This window comes from Pristis pectinata, chromosome 14 (assembly GCF_009764475.1).
Source record: "Pristis pectinata isolate sPriPec2 chromosome 14, sPriPec2.1.pri, whole genome shotgun sequence".
Taxonomy (NCBI): domain Eukaryota; kingdom Metazoa; phylum Chordata; class Chondrichthyes; order Rhinopristiformes; family Pristidae; genus Pristis; species Pristis pectinata.
In genome coordinates this window covers 38,927,104-38,945,633 of record NC_067418.1, presented here as the reverse complement: position 1 = coordinate 38,945,633, position 18,530 = coordinate 38,927,104, and the positions used below count along the sequence as shown (strand labels likewise).

General features: G+C 39.9%; 1 protein-coding gene across 1 annotated transcript in view; it reads right to left on the bottom strand.

Moving 5' to 3' along the window:
• LOC127577994 (immunoglobulin superfamily member 22-like) overlaps positions 1-18,530 on the bottom strand; it is a 51,939-nt gene that overhangs the window by 18,658 nt on the left and 14,751 nt on the right. Inside the window, exons 8-15 of the mRNA XM_052029701.1 lie at positions 18,052-18,214; positions 16,130-16,402; positions 13,165-13,449; positions 10,059-10,183; positions 7,915-8,056; positions 7,157-7,453; positions 6,523-6,825; positions 4,439-4,612 (exon numbers count right to left, since the gene is read on the bottom strand). Of these exons, the coding sequence (XP_051885661.1) occupies positions 4,439-4,612; positions 6,523-6,825; positions 7,157-7,453; positions 7,915-8,056; positions 10,059-10,183; positions 13,165-13,449; positions 16,130-16,402; positions 18,052-18,214 (1,762 nt within the window). The remainder of the gene's footprint in view (positions 1-4,438; positions 4,613-6,522; positions 6,826-7,156; positions 7,454-7,914; positions 8,057-10,058; positions 10,184-13,164; positions 13,450-16,129; positions 16,403-18,051; positions 18,215-18,530) is intronic.

Below are 18,530 nucleotides of genomic sequence, written 5' to 3'. Positions count from 1 at the left end.
GGAATAAAACAAAGACCGTTCCATCTATCCCACAAAAACTCAGGCATAGCTTGGGCGATGCGAGTTCCTATAGTTATACCTAGGATCTGGAGAAAGTGAGTGAAGTTGAAAGAGAAGTCATTCAATGTGAGAACGAGCTCATCAAAATGAATGTGTCTGTTGGGGGAGAAGAGCAATTTGTGTATCTGTTCAACAAAGAGGTTGAGGATAATCAGACTATCCTGGTGTGGAAACGGAGGCACAAAAGGACTTTACATGCGTGGTGAAGATGATCAGTGTTTCAGTGTTCACTGGACACTTAAAAGCAAAACTTTTCACCATATCACCAAATATTTCACCAACAATGTTACTCAGCTAATTTATTTCAAGGACCGCTATGTGCTAATGTTAACTGTTCACTCTTAATCCTGTATTCCAAGTGGATTTACCTGTCATCCAACTTCTATGCTGCATATTCTTTGGCTGCAGCCAGGTAGGTGGATGGTTGATATCTGCAAGAGGCAACATGTGGTATGAAGGGTAACCACAAGCAGCTCTGAACGTAAATGGCTCAGGCTTGAGGCTCATTCATATGAACTAGATGGCTAAGGGACAACTGCAAGGTCATTGACAGAGTGGATGTGGAGGGATCAGGTCCTGAAAGACAACAGCAAATTCTTGCACCAGAGACCCACTGGCGCTCCCCCAGGTATGGGGTTCCAATGACCGTGTAGTCTGCTGGAAGACAGATGGCACAACCACTGCCAGAGCCTATATGACCATGCCAACTACAAAATCAAGTGCCATGATGGCACAAGTCTGCCATTGACAGAATCTGAATGGCAGTTACCTGTACTTCCACCACAGCAATAAGATATTTGGTGGTGTCCACCTGTGTTGCAATGGCAAGTGAGACTTCAGCTATTAACCTCTCACTCATTGTTGGTTACCATCTGCTATCAGGAAGTTGTCCATCAGTTGGCTACTGGAAAGGATTTTCAGGTTTTGCTCAAAGGCATTTGGAAGCTCGGTGCTGCTCTCTCCAGTGCTCTTTGATGGCTTTCTAGCAGGTTGGAAATGCACCAAGCATTTCTGTATGCATCCAAGTCAATGTTTGTCTGTAGGCTGCCCATCTAAAGATATTTGAATCTTCTGGAATAGAATTTATATGCAGCCCTGCCCTCAAGGGAGTTGCAGTTCCTTGATGTTAGATGTCTTTACATTACCCTCTACAGACTGCAAGATGCCAGAATCTCAGCTGGTGGGTACTAATGATGCATGTAGTAATTGTGCATCTCCTTTGCTTTCCACCTCTGAGCTTAGTAGCTTATCCTGGGGCAAAGGAGTGGGATGGGTGGACCAAGCAGCTTAGCTCTGCTCCAATTCTGGAAAGACATTGGCACAGGGCAGGGTCGAGGTGAGGGGAAGGGGCAAATATGGGACATGCATCCAAAACGTGAATGCTCATCAAAAGATGTTGCAGGACGAGAAAAGGTAGGCGATGATAAGGTTAAATGCATATGAACATCTTATCAGACACTATTGTCTAGAACTTCAAATCTCTTTTTTTCCAGCATAATGCAACCAAAGATAAACCTCTGTCCAGAGACATAATCAAAGACCCCACCCACCCGGGACATTCTATCTTCTCTCCTCTTCCATCGGGTAAAAGATACAGGTGCCTGAGGGTACGTACCACCAAGGAGGTACAGCTTCTACCCCACTGTGATAAGACTGTTGAACAGTTCCTTTATACAATGAGATGGACTATGACCTCACGATCTACCTTGTTGTGACCTTGCACCTTATTGCACTGCACTTCCTCTGTAACTGTGACACTTTACTCTGTACTGTTACTGTTTTTACCTGTACTACATCAATGCACTTTGTACTAACTCAATGTAACTGCACTGTGTAATGAATTGACCCATACGATCGGTTTGTAAGACAAGCTTTTCACCGTACCACGGTACAAGTGACGATAATAAACCAATACCGATACCAATACCAATTTGCCTCAATTCCTAAAGTTCAACCAGGTAGTTTCTGGTGTCAGTCACACTAATGGTCTTGACACATTTCCACATCAAAAGTGAAATGGATGACATCATTCACTATGTAATGTTGCCTTTGGATCTGTCAACAAGTATACTTGTGACAACCTAGTCTTACTTGCACAGTACTGAACTGAAATACCTACCTAATTAAATTACTTACCTTCATAAATAGGCAATCTTCCTCCAAGTTACTGCAGATTTCTCCCATCATAGCCATCTTGTACCCACCTCCACATCCGCTTCTTTGCTCCTCCCCCATCCCAAACCAGTGCCACTTCCCAGTCTCAATCCCACAATCCTTGCCATTCAAAAGGCTGGGCCAAATTTCCACACTCCCAACAGCGTTATGCTAGTTCTATGCTACACCACACCATGTGCCAGCCACACCAATGGTGAATTATGCCCAAGGTCTTGCAATTGATGGTGTGCTACAATTTCTTGGCAAAGGATTTCCAATCCCCGACTGTATGGTTATTGAGCTCATATGGCTTGGAGCTTCTTTCCTGAGATAATAAAAGAAGAGTTGCTTTCCATTTTGCTGTTGTTGGTATCAATTACAAACACTCTTCACCACCAGGCAGAAGGGAAGACTCTACTGCGTTTACACATGCATGATTGAAATAGCTATCATTGTTGAATAGTAGTAAATATATGAGAGCTATAAGTATTGGAGCAGTAGCATGTGAATTAGAGATATATGAGAATATTGGGAGCAGCCTATATATGTGTGAGAACTGTGAGAAGATTAAAGCAATAGCGCAAAAGCAAAATACTAGAGAAGATGGAAATCTGGTATAAAAACAGAATATGATGGAAATGCTCAGGATGCCAACACATGCTTCTTGAACTTTTTTTGTGTGTGTGTGTGTGTGTGTGTGTGTGTGTGTTCTTGAGCCACATGTGTGTGTTTGTAAACACTGCATCTGTCTGTCTACCTGTCTGTCTGCTGCACACAAACTCGTCAGACTTAATTTGGCACAGTGAATGGTCTATCCTGGACGATTGTGGAGGATCAATCATTGAAGTCATATAAACACGAGGTTGATAGATTTTTGCATATTAAGGGAATCAAGGGATTTGGGGATAATGCAGGAAAATGATAAATTATGTTCTTACTTCTGCAGAGCCTCATCCTGGCAATGATTTTTTTTGGAAGCTTATTTCAGTTCCAATTAATTTTAGTCTGTTGTGACCCCTGTTTCTCATTGTTGTATGAAGCCTCCTTAGGGGGATTAACTCTTTCTAGGTCAGCAACTGTGAATCCAGGGGCCCACTGCTGTTACTGTAGCAACTGCTGAGCAGCCATCACTCAGCACTGTGTTCCAGCTGCTTTTCAATGATTTCTAGCAGTGCTATTATTATGGGGATCAGCTTTCCTCTAAGAGTTGGAGCTCTGACTATAATTAGAGCTGGTTCATTTTCACAGGTGCACAATATTCAGGAGATTGTGATCACACTGAAGTCTTTGAAACCAAAATTCGGAAGAGGAGTACAATATGCTGCCATTGCTCTGCAGTACATTTAACACAAGTGACAGGTGATAAATTTCTTGGTATCTGTCCCTATCTACTTTGTTCATTGAGTTCTTCTTACATTATGCACATCAGGGATGGAAAGTAGAGACACAAGAGACTGCAGATGCTAGAATATGAAGCAACACACTAACACTGGAGGAACTCAGTGGGTCAGGCAACATCTATGGAGGAAAATGAACAGTCGACATTTCGGGTTGAGACCCTTCATGTAGACCACTGAATTCTTCCAGGGAAAGAAAATATGTGTTCTTTCTCAATGGAATGATAAAGCTGTGAAAAAAATGCATATGTTAAACACAGTCAAAAAGAAAGATACTCGTTCCTTAGAAATATTTCAGAATTATATCCTATATTGGATCATAGTGTTCCTCTCAGAAAGGAACTGTAGATTTACAAATGAGCAAGGATAGGTGTAATTTGCCAATCAAAACTATTGTACCCTCCATCAAGAGAAAGTGTAAGAGACCAGGGTCATCAACAGGTAAATGAAGGAAGAGGAGGCAGGAATCCTAATAGCTTCATCTCATGCCTATGTCATCAGTAGAAAGGAAAATCCACTGACACTCAGGCCTCATTGTTTAGATGTAGCAGGAAAAGTTTTTCATTCAGGTTATTGAGAGAAGAAATGCCAGTATCATTCATATCATGTGCCCAGTGCTTTAGACCTCTTACTCAAAAAGGACAGCATCCTGAAGAAAGCTCACCTTTACCTTAATACAATATTTTAAGCGTAAAATTTTTGCTTGGAGAATGATCTATGACCTGAACTATTTTTCTACCAATCACAAGAAACTGACCACTAATTTTTTGGACAAAGGGCAAAGTTTCAACAATATTTCTAAATAAATAAAGCAGCCAAAAGTGAACCTTGAATTGGCTCCTTAGTGGCAGGAATCCAATGATTACTGCCCTTCTTCCTTCTCTCCACAATATACCCAAGCACTGGGGCACCTCCATCCTGTACTGGTGGCGTCCACGCAATAGTGATTGCATCCTTGGAAACATCTGTAACCTGGGGTTGAGATGGCATTCCAGGTGACTCTGAGAATATAATGGATAAATAAACATTATTTTTAAAATAATGGCATCTCCTCCGTTCAACAAGATAATGGCATGACAGAATTTTATGGTGGAAAGGGACCTGACTGATAAAGAACCCTGTCTCTAAAGATGACAAGAGAAAAACTGAAATGAAATTTACAGTAAGTGATCAACATCCAAATCCTTGTCACTTTGTGAACATTTCCCGAGATTTATCTCATTTCTTTTTTGATTTCTCTCCTTAATTGGTATATTTACTAATGCAATCTCTGCAACTTATTTATCTTCATAAGCTCAGGAACAGACTAGTTTCAGGCTTAGCAGAGCAGATATATACTGGGCATGGAGGAGGATAGTTCTAATTGTACTTTCTATATAAAATTCTGCCAGCTGATTTTCAACTGTCATAGAAAATTAATAAAACTTGATTGATCTGTATCAATGGTGCTGAGGTGGAGATGGTTGAGAGCTTCAAGCTCCTTGGTGTAAATATCACCAACAATTTGTCCTGGTCCTGCCACATTGATTCTATGGCCAAGAAAGCACATTAATGTCTCCACTTCCTCAGAAGGCCAAGGATATTTGGCATGTCCCCGATGACTCTTAACAATTTTTATAGATGCACCATAGAAAGCATCCTATCAGGATGCATCACAGCTTCGTATGACAACTACTCTGCCCAAGACTGCAAGAAATTGCAGAAAGCTGTGAACACAGCCCAGTACATCACACAAACCAGCCTCCCCTTCATTGACTCTGGCTACACTTCCTGCTGCCTTGGGAAAGCAGCCAACTTAATCAAGGACACCTCCCACCCCAGTCATTCTCTTTTTCCCCTCTCCCGTGGGGCAGAAGATACAAAAGCTTGAAAGCATGTACCACCACACTCAAGGACAGCTTCTATCCCACTATTATCAAACTCTTGAATGGATCCCTCAGATGAATGCTTGATCTCCCAATCTACCTTGTCATGGCTCTTGCACTTTGTTTACCTGCACTGCACTTTCTCTGTAACCATAACACTATATTCTGCATTCTGTTTTCTTTTACTACTTCAATGTACTTATGTATGGCATGATCTGCCTGGATGGCATGCAAAAAAGGTTTTTCATTGTATCTTGGTATATGTGACAATAATAAACTAATAATCATCAGTTAAGACCTTCCTTCCAAGCATATGCAGCGTTAGCAGGAAGAAAACTCCTGAATTTTGGATGTATGTATATTTTTATTTTAATATGCAAGGGAAAAGGAAATAGAGACAAATTTCTTCATACTAATGGTTCGATACTTGTGACTGCTCGCACACTAGTGACGTGTGGCACTTGGTCACCCCCAATATATCTTGAAATCAAATAATGCATAAGTGAAAATATCTGATGGACTATTAATCCAAAGAGGAAAAATTATTTTGAATACACTAATCCAGTAATGTTTTAAAGTGAAAAATGGTTAGCAATTTATTTAAAGTTCAAGTATTTTCTGTACCATAAGTTACTGTCGGACAGATTCAGGTAATAGTTGTTTTGTCCCAACTGGAATTGTGTTTCCATTGATTCAACAATTATTACTCCTTCTGTGCATTGAAGATTTCCTTTGTGTAATTGTGTAGCAAAATATTAAGTATATTAATTACGTCATGCAGAATTGATGAGAAAACAGGGTTACAAAATCATCCTTGCAATCATTATTGCATGAGGCATATGGATTCAATATTGCATCCAAAAGCATTCAAACTTAAACTCCCCAACATGGCCCTGACCGAAAACAACAAATAACAGGGTTAGGATTTTATTCAACATTTCATACAAGGAAATATTTGTCCCATCAGTCTTATTTTCATAATACCTGCTTCTACAATCTGTATCGCATTAATAATTGTGGACTGCAAACTGAATGTGCACTCTTACCAATTGGTTGACCAGCAAAGACCTCATCGGAATCTAGGGGATCACTCACTCCTTCAGAGTTTACTGCCCGGATTCGGTACTGGTATGCCTTTCCTTCATCAACCTTATTGGTGGAGAAGGTTGTGGTGTCACCGTCAACTTCACCAACCTTTATCCATGATTTCTTTCCCACAAGTTTCCTTTCAATAATAAAGCTTGTGACTCGTTTGCCCCCATTATCACGTGGTGCCTTCCATTTCATTGAAATACATTTCCCAGTGTGTTCGAGGAATTCCACTTTTCCATGAGGAGGTTTGGGTCTATCTGTGTGTAGTAAATGGGAAAGCAAGATGATTTTGCTGGCAATAGGAAGAGAATCATAGGTACAACATATGCTGATGGAAGACAGCAAAAACTTGATTGTAGTTCTTATTGTTGTTTGTTATTTATTTTTCATCATCTGGGCATCAGTGACAAATTGAACATCTATCCTAATTGACCCTGACAAGGTGATGGTGAACCACCTTCTTGAAATAATGCACTGTTTCCAGTGAAAGTATTCCCATGTGGCTGTTGGGGAGGGTGTTGGTATATGCAGGTCAGAGAAAAAGAAAGGATGATCACAGAAAAATACACTAGTGTTTCTTTAACTTACCAATGACATTTAGCTGCAGATTAGCTAAAGCAGAGCCACAATCACTCTTAAGTTTTAATGTGATGTTCCCACTGTCCTCCCTTATACAGCGTTTTAGTACCAATACAGTCTGTGTAGGGCTCTTCTCTATCTCTGTCCTATCATCTTCAAAAACCTCAATACCATCTTTGATCCATGTAATTTTGGGGATAGGTTTTCCTTTAAATGGGATCTTAATTGTTGCTGTGTGTCCTGCCTTTACAGTGATTGGATCCTTGGCTAGTACTGCAAGTACATCAGCATCAATAATGGGTGGATCTGCAAAAAAGGAAAGGAAGACCAAATAGTTCAAGTTCTAAAGCTATAGTTTTATTGCAGCAACAGTTCATTGTGGAATCTAAATCAGCCATCCAAAGTGATTCTTCATCTTCTGGTTATAATGATAAGATATCCAGATGTTAATCTCATTCAGTTTGTCAGTTTGAGCAAAAGGAAAGAAACATGATCTACAGGAAGAGCTAACAATATGGAATTGACTCTTTAAATTCAATTTTGCAAATTAGTTTCCTCAATGTTTCAAGGAGAAATGGAATCAAAGACAGACAGATTTTGTCTCACTTTAAAGTTGCCTCTTTTGTCTCCTTTCCAGTTCTGATGAAGGGTCTCTGAGCTTAAACATTGACTCTGATTCTCTTTGCATAGATGAGTATTTCCAGCATTTTCTGTTTTTGTTCTAACTTTAATGGCCTGATGAACATTCAACATTTACCATTCAGTACCTGCAATAGAGAGCGTGGCCTCGCTCTCTGCTCCTTTTGCTATGAATGTGTACTTTCCTTCACTATCATCACCTACGTTATTGATGATCAATTTATGCACTGCTCCTTGCTTCACAATCTGTATGTTTTTTGTGTCCGTTATCTGAGAATAAAACAAAAAAATCATTAGGGATTGTATAAGTAATCTAAATACTAAGGAAAAAGATTACAGCTTAATTTTTTTTTAATAAACAAGACATGGGGTTATATCGAATAAACCAAAAAGGATCAGTTATATGCATCAAAAGAACTTTGAAATAAAACAAAAATAGAAAACAAGTGTAGAAGGCATTCACTTTCCATATATATTTCCCTTCTTACTACATAGTAACTTCTGTAACGCAACCCATCTATGGTGGAGAATGGCACTCTGTATGGGTTAAGATGGTGCAACTAGGTACAGGGATTACATTTTATAGACTTTAAATAATAAGAAATAACTGGATATTTCAGCAATGTGACAGTCAGAATGGAGATTAGCAGATAAATAGGAAGTGCTACGGATTGATTGGCAGAAAACTGTACGAGATTGTTCAACTGGGATATTGTCGCATTTTTAAGAAGATATCTTAATTATAGGAGATTGAAGCACCCAAGGCATTGGGAGAAACTGTATACAGTCCTGAATGAAATGCAGAAAAGAAAAGAAGGTAAGCTTGGGAAGAAACTTCAAGCATTGAGGGCAACATGCAACATTCAGGCCAGCACTCCTCTTACTGACACATGGAAGGAGACACATTTCTACATTGTGGCTAAGTTCTCCTGCAAATACATGGATCAGGATTTCTGTGAAAAATATTGGTGTCTCTTTGAGTAATTTTCAGTTTCTACCTGGAACTAGGGAATAATGAAGAAACTTACACCTTAAATGCCTTTTATGGCATTAGGATAATAATCCAGCAATCACATCTCACCATAGAAAACTAACAGAAGGACTCCGGTGTTCTCCAAATTAATTGAATCTCAGTGACCAAGAACAAAAAAGTTGTTTCATTCACTTAACTCACATTAATCCCAGCACAAAAACAACTATCACAATAGACCTGGATGCAATCATGTACTGTTCAAATATGATTAAGGACTTCAAAAAATACCTAAATGAATACAACCACTTGATAATAAAAGAGAAGAAAATACACTAGTACTATATCCCAGCATTAAGAAAACTTATTACCTTTGTACTTCTGGGTGGGATTTACTCAAAACAGATTATTGGCAAAATACAGAATAGCAGAAAGTTAGGAAGGTACAGCTGGAAATTAGGAAGACAAATTGTGTGTTGGCCTTTGTCACAGAAGTAATGGGAGTAGAAGAGAATAGAATTCGTTTTACTATTGTTAAGCACTTTGGTCAGATCACATCTAGCATATCTGTACAGTTCTGATCTATCCAGACGTAAGCATATACTTACAAGGCAGTGCAAAAAATGTTGATTGGATGAATTCCTATAATGAGGAATTATGCCATAAGAAAAGATTGAGAGATGAACGTCTTAGAAGATCGGGAGGTGATCTCATTGATAGTGAGAGGGATTGACAGAAAAGAAGTTGAGAGGCGTTTTCTCCTGGCTGGATAGCCTAGGACTGGAGGGTATTGTCTCAGAATGAGGAATTGGCTATTTAGGATTGAACTGAGGAGAATTTTTTTCAATTGTTGTGAATCCTAAGGATTATCTACCCCAATGGGCTTTGGTTGTGAGTAATAGATTTTGGCCTCAAAAGAAATCAAAGGTTATGGGGATCAGGCAGAAAATTAGAACAGTTATTAAAGCCAGAACAAGCTCAAATGGTCTACACTCATATGGTTTAGTCCTGCTCCTTTTTTTGTTGATATGACTTTTAAGTTTTGATATCCATTCAATACATTTAATTCTGGATAAATTACACATTCTGTTTGCTGAGCAAGTGGCTCAGAGGTCTACTGCCATGGTGGTATTCTCAAACAAACAAGGACAAGGAATGAATAAAACTCTGCATTCATTCTTCATCGAACTACAGTATATTGCTATTATCATCCAATAACCACTAATATTCAATGTAGCTAGACTCCAAATCAATACTTTACTGAAAGTCATTGTAATTATTTGCATACTAACATAAACATACCGGTTTTCCATCCTTTAGCCACACTCCATCAACTTTCTCATCATTCAATACCACACAGAACTCTGCAGGTTGGCCTGTCTGAACATGAATATCTGACATTCCACTCTTTACTGTGGCAAACCGATCTGAAAATGTGTGAAGATTAAACAGAGAAGAAGAGAAAACTTGCATTTAAACAGTGCCTTTAATGACCCTTAAAAACATTTAATGTGATGCATCTGATCACACACCATCCTACTCACATACTCTCATGCCCAAATAAACATACAAATTCTTTCAAAATCATGTATTTTTAATCCCATGGATGTACTTCCATACAGTCTTAATCACAGAAACTTCCTGATTATGCATTCTCACACACTCCAGGTTTCATTTACTCACCTCCCCCCAGTCATACAAACCATATTCTCCCAATCACATACTCACTAAGCTTTCTTATCGTACAGCATTAATTCCTTTTAATACCACATGCATTCTTTCATACCTTTACAATTACACACATTGGCCTACACAATTTACTATTGTATTCTCTTACTCCATTTTAATCATACTAATTATTACTTGCCCAATCACACCTCCCAATATAATTTTGTTGCTTGCTGTCTTAATTGTACATTCTTCCCTCAAAGGTTTCATATTCTCCCAGCCAAACCCACCTCAGTCATACTCTTTTCAATTATGCATATTAGCCCTGTCCCAATCCCATACTCAATCTTTGAGCACACATACTCACACTATCTGCCTCACATATCTTCTTTAGCTTGCACCCACCAACATGCACATGTGCATATATCTCATGCTTGTCTAGTGCTGCTAATTTGATAATCTTACTGCTTATTTGCTCTTCATTTTCCTCTGCACGTTCCTTTTATGATAGCATAATAGAGGATAAATGGGGAACGGAAGTAAAAACAAGAAGTGCTCAAATGCTGCATGGAGTTAATGGTGCTTGTACTTATTTCAACTTCTTAATGTTGCTAGTTCTGCAGACAGATCTAAAACCTGAAACCTAACTATTTCCCCCTCCACAGATAACATCTGACTAAATGATTATTTCCAGCATTTTCTGCTGTTATCCTTTTATTGTTATTCTTCACACCACTGTGAAAAGAAAAAAACATCTCTCAATCAAAAACCACTTATTCAATCCTCTCTCCTTGGAACTGGTATTGGTTCATTATTGTCACGTGTACCGAGGAACAGTGAAAAACTTGTCTTGCATACCGTTCATACAGATCAATTCATTACACAGTGCATTGAGGTAGTACAAGGTAAAACAATACAGAATGCAGAGTAAAGTGTCACAGCTATAGAGAAAATGTATATGGATAGACAATAAGGTGCAAGGTCATAACAAGGTAGATTGTGAGGTCAAGAGTCCATCTTATCGTACTAGGGAACTGTTCAATAGTCTGATAGCAGTGGGATAGAAGCTGTCCTTGAGCCTGGTGGTACGTGCTTTCAGGCTTTTGTATCTTATGCCTGATGGAAGGGGAGGGGAGAGAATGTCTGGAGTGGGTGGGGTCTTTGATTATGCTGGCTGCTTTACCAAGGCAGGGAGAAGTATAGACAGAGTCCATGGAGGGGAGGTTGGTTTCCATGACGCGGTGAGCTGTGTCCACAACTCTCTGCAGTTTCTTGCAATGGGCAGAGCAGTTGCCATACCAAGCCTTGATGCATCCAGATAGGATGCTTTCTATGGTGCATTGATAAAAGTTGGTGAGTGTCCAAGGGAACATGCCAAATTTCTTTAGCCTCCTGAGGAAATAGAGGTGCTGGTGACTTTTCTTGGCTGTGGCATCTATGTGGTTGGACCAGGACAGGCTATTAGTGATGTTCACCCCTTGGAACTTGAAGCTCTCAACCCTCTCAACCTCAGTACTGTTGATGTAGACAGGTGCATGTGCACCGCCCCGCTTCCTGAAGTCAATGACCAAGCTCTTTTGTTTTGCTGACATGACACCATATCACTAAGCTTTCTACCTCCTTCCTGTATTCCGACTCATCATTATTTGAGATACAGCTCACTACGAAGTTATCACCTGCAAACTTGTAAATGGAATTAGAGCAGAATCTGGCACACAGTCATGAGTATATAGGGAGTATAACTGTATACTTACACCAGTTTTTAAATCTGAGGAATATTTGCCCTTCTCAGATCTTCATCCCCTCCTTGCCTCCTCCTTCAAAAGTTGTGTCAGGTGAGTCATTCTTTTAGCTGCCAGTTTTCTGCTGTTGACCCCTGAGCTATTAATATGTTTTATACTTCCGTGCTTTCATCCTCCTTCAGCACTGCTGTTAACACCCCTACAAGGAAGCCAACTATCTATCCTTCCACACTCTAGAACTTACACCTTTTCTCTCAAAATTCATGTGACAAACTTCTGGAATATGTTATGATTCGGAACTATACTTCTACCCTTGGAGGATGGTCACATAAATAAACAGTCCAGTTACAGTTTGGTTGTAGAATTACTTATTAACGTTGCTGTTTTGGAGTTTTGAAGTGTGCAGCAATACGAAATCATACTCATTATCATCCCACATATCAGATGTCTAAATTACGACATATCAATATAGAAGTTAGGCTTATTTTCTCTAGAAAACATTAGACTTCAAATTGAACTAATTTGGATGGGTAAGGTTTAGAGGGATATGGGCCAAATACAGGCAATTGGGACTAGCTTAGAAGGGCATCTTTGTCAGCATGGACGAGTTGTGCCAAAGGGCCTGTTTCTGTGCTGTATAACTCTATGGCTCTATAACCAATTAATCGGGTCAATTTGAAAGGGATTGTCATTCCAAATTATTCATACTAAAGAAGATTTCAAATATTGAAGGCTGAGGTAGAAATGAGAAATTTAGAAAGAGAAAAATGTTAGGTGGAAGTTTTTTACAAGAATAAATGAGTTGCAAAATAAATTACCACAAAGGCATGACAGGTTGAAAGGTGAGTTACAATTGGAAGCAATTTTATATTTTTACATACATAATTTATTCATAGAGAACAGGATTAAGATGAAAATGTGGGTTGGTGGATTTAACATTACAAAAGGAAGGCTTGCTGAGTATAACAACATAAACTTTTCCTGAAATGTTTTCTTACCTACAACGTTCAATGTAGACGAACAGGTGTACTCTCGCTCATCATTCTCTTGTGTGGCAACAACTGTGTATTCTCCACCATCATCAAGCTCAGCATCATCAATGATCAATTCCACACGTCTTCCTTCATGTATCATATTGTACTTTGGGGACCTAGTAATTTCTTTGCCATTCTTTAACCACTTGATTCGAACATCCTTGGAGCTCAGTTCACACTCCAAACGGGCTTTACCCTTCTCCTTCACACACACATTTTTTAAGGCACTTGGGAACTGGATGGGGAGCCCTGGGAAACCAAAAGAATACCAAGTATCAATAATAGTGTATTCAGTTCCAAGTTCCACCACAGCAAGAGATTACCAGGTGGTTCCAGGAAATGCCACAAGAGTGTTCTCAAAATCTACATGAAAAAGTGTGATATTTCAAATGACTTCTGGGAATCCATATCCCACTACTGCTTAAAATAGAGGAACATTTGGGATGGCTTCAAGTACCTCGAGTTCATTCATTAGGAGCGCACATGTGAACTGTGGAAGGTGCACATTACCTCCCAAACACCCAACTTGTCTATTCTCTCAAGCATCTCCTAGCCCAATCTGTGGCAATACTCCGTGGATTACACATTGGCTTCACCACCCACCTCAGAAGCTACAGAATGGGAATGGAAGCAAGTCATCCTCAACATTGAAAAGTCAACAAGAAGTAATCTTCCTTATATGATAAAAAAAAAGCTTCAAGAAGGTGGCATATTGTGTTTGAAAATTGGTTGTACAAATCTATGAACTTCTGTTCTTAAAATTAGCTGTTCTGTATTCTGACATGTGGCTCCTTCGTTCTCAGGTAGTTCTCGTGATCTAACATATTTCCATGTCATTTAGAGTGCTGCCCTTTAGGGCTCAGGAGCAATTCACTTCTTCTTTGGCTCCTTCCACTGGTCCTAGATTCTGCTATGACAGCTGAACCCAATTATAATTTGTGTCAAAAAGCCACCCTGAGCCTACTGGACAATGCCATCAAGCTCCTGGAGCTTGCAATAATACAAGGTCACCCTCCACCACTAGCTAAAACGGGTTGCAAGGTCATTGTCTGCTGCTTGTTCCATAATATGCCTGTAATGAAAGCCAGCTCTTGCTTGAAGAGGAGGGGCAAGAACAGGTAGCCAGACAGGGAGTGAGTCAGCCAACAATAACCGTGGGCCATCTCTGCACATGCTTCCAGGTTATGCATTGTAACCCAGTCTCCTGAGGACCAGAATAATGAGCCACCTTGATAGCACTTGGCCCTGGGATTGTCTGGGTCTTAATTGGGGTTCAATATTATGCCCACTTGCACTGTGTTAATCACATGCAGAAATTTGTGCCTTTGTACAATTCTGATCATGACAGTCTAAACTGATGTGAAAAAGTGCATATTACAAGGCAATCTGTATTTGCCGCACATCACCACAATCCTCTTCTGGGGACTGCGGTTCTCAAAAATTTATCTCCGCCCCATCTCACTCCTACAAATGCTGATTCATACTTCCTAATAAACTCGTTAGTGCATTACAGTTGGGTTCCCTCAAAGCTTCTGATATCATCCAGTCTTTGCAAAATCATCGCCTTGCCCTTACTTACTCAATTGCATATTAATTGTTCCACACAAGCAGCAATTCATCATTACATGATCTTTGAGTCTGCAATTTACATATTAACCCCCCTGCACACAGGAAAGGAACATTTTGGAATTGCTAGTGAATTGCATTATGTCAATGTTCTACATGACCAACCAGATATGTCATCAAAGCAACAATAACCTCATTGGCAAGGTTAGAACCATAAATCTATGTGCCTGCTGTTTGCCCAGCAGGATATCAATTGTAGTTGCATAAGCAAAAAGCTCCAGAACCTTCAACAGTGATGTGCTTAAATGATTAGATCTTCTTTAAGAGCTGAGGCTGTCATGTCAATTAGCACAAGATCAGTTCCGTAGAACACAGTGTTACTATTACGTACTACATGCTGACAATGCACATGTGCTGTCGCATGAGGAGCAGAAATGAAAACTAGGCTCAAGTCGTCAGACATGAATCCACAGGGCCAGCTGAGTGCATCTACTCAGATGCATAATTATTTCCAGCCTCACTTATTTGTGCAGATTGATCATGATATTAGCAGTTCTATAGTGAACTGCATTAAGATACTTATTTATTAGTCACAGGTACATCGAAACACACAGTGAAATGCATCTTTTTGCGGTACTGAGAATGTGCTGGGGGCAGCCTGCAAGTGTCGCCACACTCCCAGCGCCAACATAGCATGCTCACAGCTCCTAACTTGTACATCTTTGGAATGTGGGAGGATACCAAAGCACTTGGAGGAAACCCATGCAGACACAGGGAGAACGTACAAGCTCCTTACAGACAGCGGAGGGAATTGAACCCGAGTCGCTGGTGCTGTGATAGCATTATGCTAACCGCTGCACTACCGTGCCGCATCCATAGACTTGTGCTAGGAAGCCTGCTTTGAGATCTTGCTCCAGAAAGCTCATTCATAATAATGGAGATTTCACATTTAAGAGAGAAAAAAGAAAGAAAAAGCAAGTCACATTTTTTAAAATGATATTTGTTTGCAGGCTTGACTGATTAGGTTGAGGATCTTTAGAATCAGATGTTAAGCCTTACTGATCCAAACCAGGTAATTGCGGAACAATTAAATAAGTGAGCACTGATAACTGAGTGTGTGGACAATGCATATCACTCAGCAAAATCTAGGCAATTAACTAGATAATCCAAATTTAACCAGTTACAAAATAACAGTCAAAGTTTATCAGTTTCAGTTGAAGTTTAAGGACACTACTGCTTGCGTCCCTTAGTACTCCCACAACAAACATCACCTTTGAGAGGAGACAGAGGAATAGCTGCAGCAAGGACTTTCTCCGTAAGACACTCCACCTGTCCCCTTTGATCACTCAGGGATAAAACTTACGGTCAATCTGTAGTTCAGATGAAGAGATTTGGTCTCCCGCAGAAAAGCTGTATTCACCAATATCACATGGTCGAACATCTTTGATTTTCAGGGTGTGTGTCAGGCCATCCTCTGACACAATGATATCATGTTTGTCATCTCGCTTCACATCAATACCTCGAAACTTCCAGCACACATTTGGCACATTCTTACTGAGACGGCACTCAAAGGTCCCTGTTTGTCTCTCCACCACCTTTATAGGTTTCAGCTTCACTCCAAACCTAAGTGGCTCATCTGTAAGAAAAGTAATTTTAAAACAACAACAGTTGTAGATGAAGAGGATCAGGGCTTTGAACAGCTCAGATACAGATAATGGTGTACATCCACAGGACTAAAGCCTTCATTTTATTTAGTAACCTCTGCCTTTATTTTAAATCTGCAGTTCCTTTCCATTCTCTGCAAGAAATGGAGAAATGGTTAAGAAATCAAGACAATAAAGAGCTATGATTATTTCTTCCTATGAAAACAAATGTTCACAAATGAAGGAACCCATGCCTTCTTGCAGCAAGTCCCAGACAACATTAGGCTTGGGCTTGTAAGAGGCAAATAATGCATGCACAAAAGTGCCAGGTAATAATCATCTTTAACAAGATAGAGTCTACCCTTGACATCCAATGGCACTACCATAACCAAATCCCCACCATTAACGTCCTTGGAGTCATCAATGACCAGAAACCCAACTGGACCAGCCACATAAATACCATGGATACAAGAACAGAAAAGAGGTTGAGTGGGTATCCTGTAGTGAGTGACTCCACTCCTGGCACCCAAAGACTCATCACCATTTATAATACATAAACTGCTGACTGGTGTGACTGGCTACATGCCATTTGCCTTAATGAGTTCAGCTTCAACAACACTCAAGAAGCTCCACGCTACCCAGGATAGAGCAGCACAAATGATTGGCTTCCCATCCACCAACCTGAACATTCATTCATTCCTGCCACCATTGGTGTAGTGTCTGCCGTAAGTATCTTTCTACAAAATGCATACTGGTTTAGGCTATTCCAATAGCCCCATCCAAGTGAAACCCCTACCGTCAAGAAGGACAGGTGCATGGAACACTACGGCCTATAGCTTCCCCTCCAAGTCACACACCATGACTTGGAAATATATTGCTGGTCCTTAGTCATCACTGGATCTGAATTCTGGAATTCAACAGCACTGTGGGAATTCCTTCATCAGAGGAAATACAGTAGTTCACTGCCAGTTTCTTAACGATAATTAAAAGTGTGTAATAAATGCTGGGCTTTCTAGCAATGCCCAGATCCTAAAAAAATGAATAAGTAGAAATTTAGTCACTGTTGTAACAGCAGCAAATTTGTGCACATTTAGGTCCTACAAACAGTATTATGATAATGGCCAGAAAACCTGTTTTAGTGACTTGGTCAGATAACGGAGAGAACCACTCTGTTCTCCCTTTAAAATAATTCCTAAAGATCCATATTATCTACCTGAGGGCAGAATATGACATCTCAACAGGAAGTGGAAGATGTAACCACAACCTTTCATCTGAAAGATGACAGCAGGGCCGTAACTGACCCAGCACTAGAGGAGGCAGTCACTGAGGCATATGAAGCCAGGTAAGTGGAAGCCAGACTACTGGAAAAACTGACCTCAATATGGGGAATCAGGCCCAATAATGACACTTCACATGTCCTACTATTCTTCTGCATGATAATTCTTTGAAACAGTAACTAAGTTGAATAGCATGAAAATTTGTCAAGGACATATCCCTCTACTTACCTCTTATCTATGGAAGCAGTTGTTAGTGGCAATCCATGTGGTGGCAGTGCATCGATCAGAGCTTTTATTAAACAAGTCCTGCACAATTTTATAGCCTCTCATGCAGAATAAATGGTTTCTTTATCTGTATAGCGTACCTTTCACATTTAGCTTCACTGTGAATTTTTTGTCCCCAACTTGCAAGGTGTACTGGCCAGAATCTTTCTGAGTTAAGTTTTTTACACAAAGCATAAACTTTGTCCCCACTTGTTTAATTTCAAACTTTCCTAGTGAGAATTGTGTCCTTATTGGCTCACCATCCTGCAAAAAAACCAGAAGAGCATTGCTTTTGTTTAGTTACGTTGCTAACTATTCCAAGATCACACATCTGTATTCACTGAAAGAATGAAAGGATTCAGTGCAGATTTCATACTGTAACATCCACAGAAGAGAAAAAGCACATTAAGAAAGCCATAAATAAACAGCAAGCTATATGATTTTAGGGTGTAACCAATTCATTTATCTGCTTAGTGTAGTTTACTTTCCACCAGGAGCTACTGGAAAGTGACCAGAACCATAGAACTATAGAACCATAGAACCATAGAACAATACAGCACAATACAGGCCCTTCGGCCCA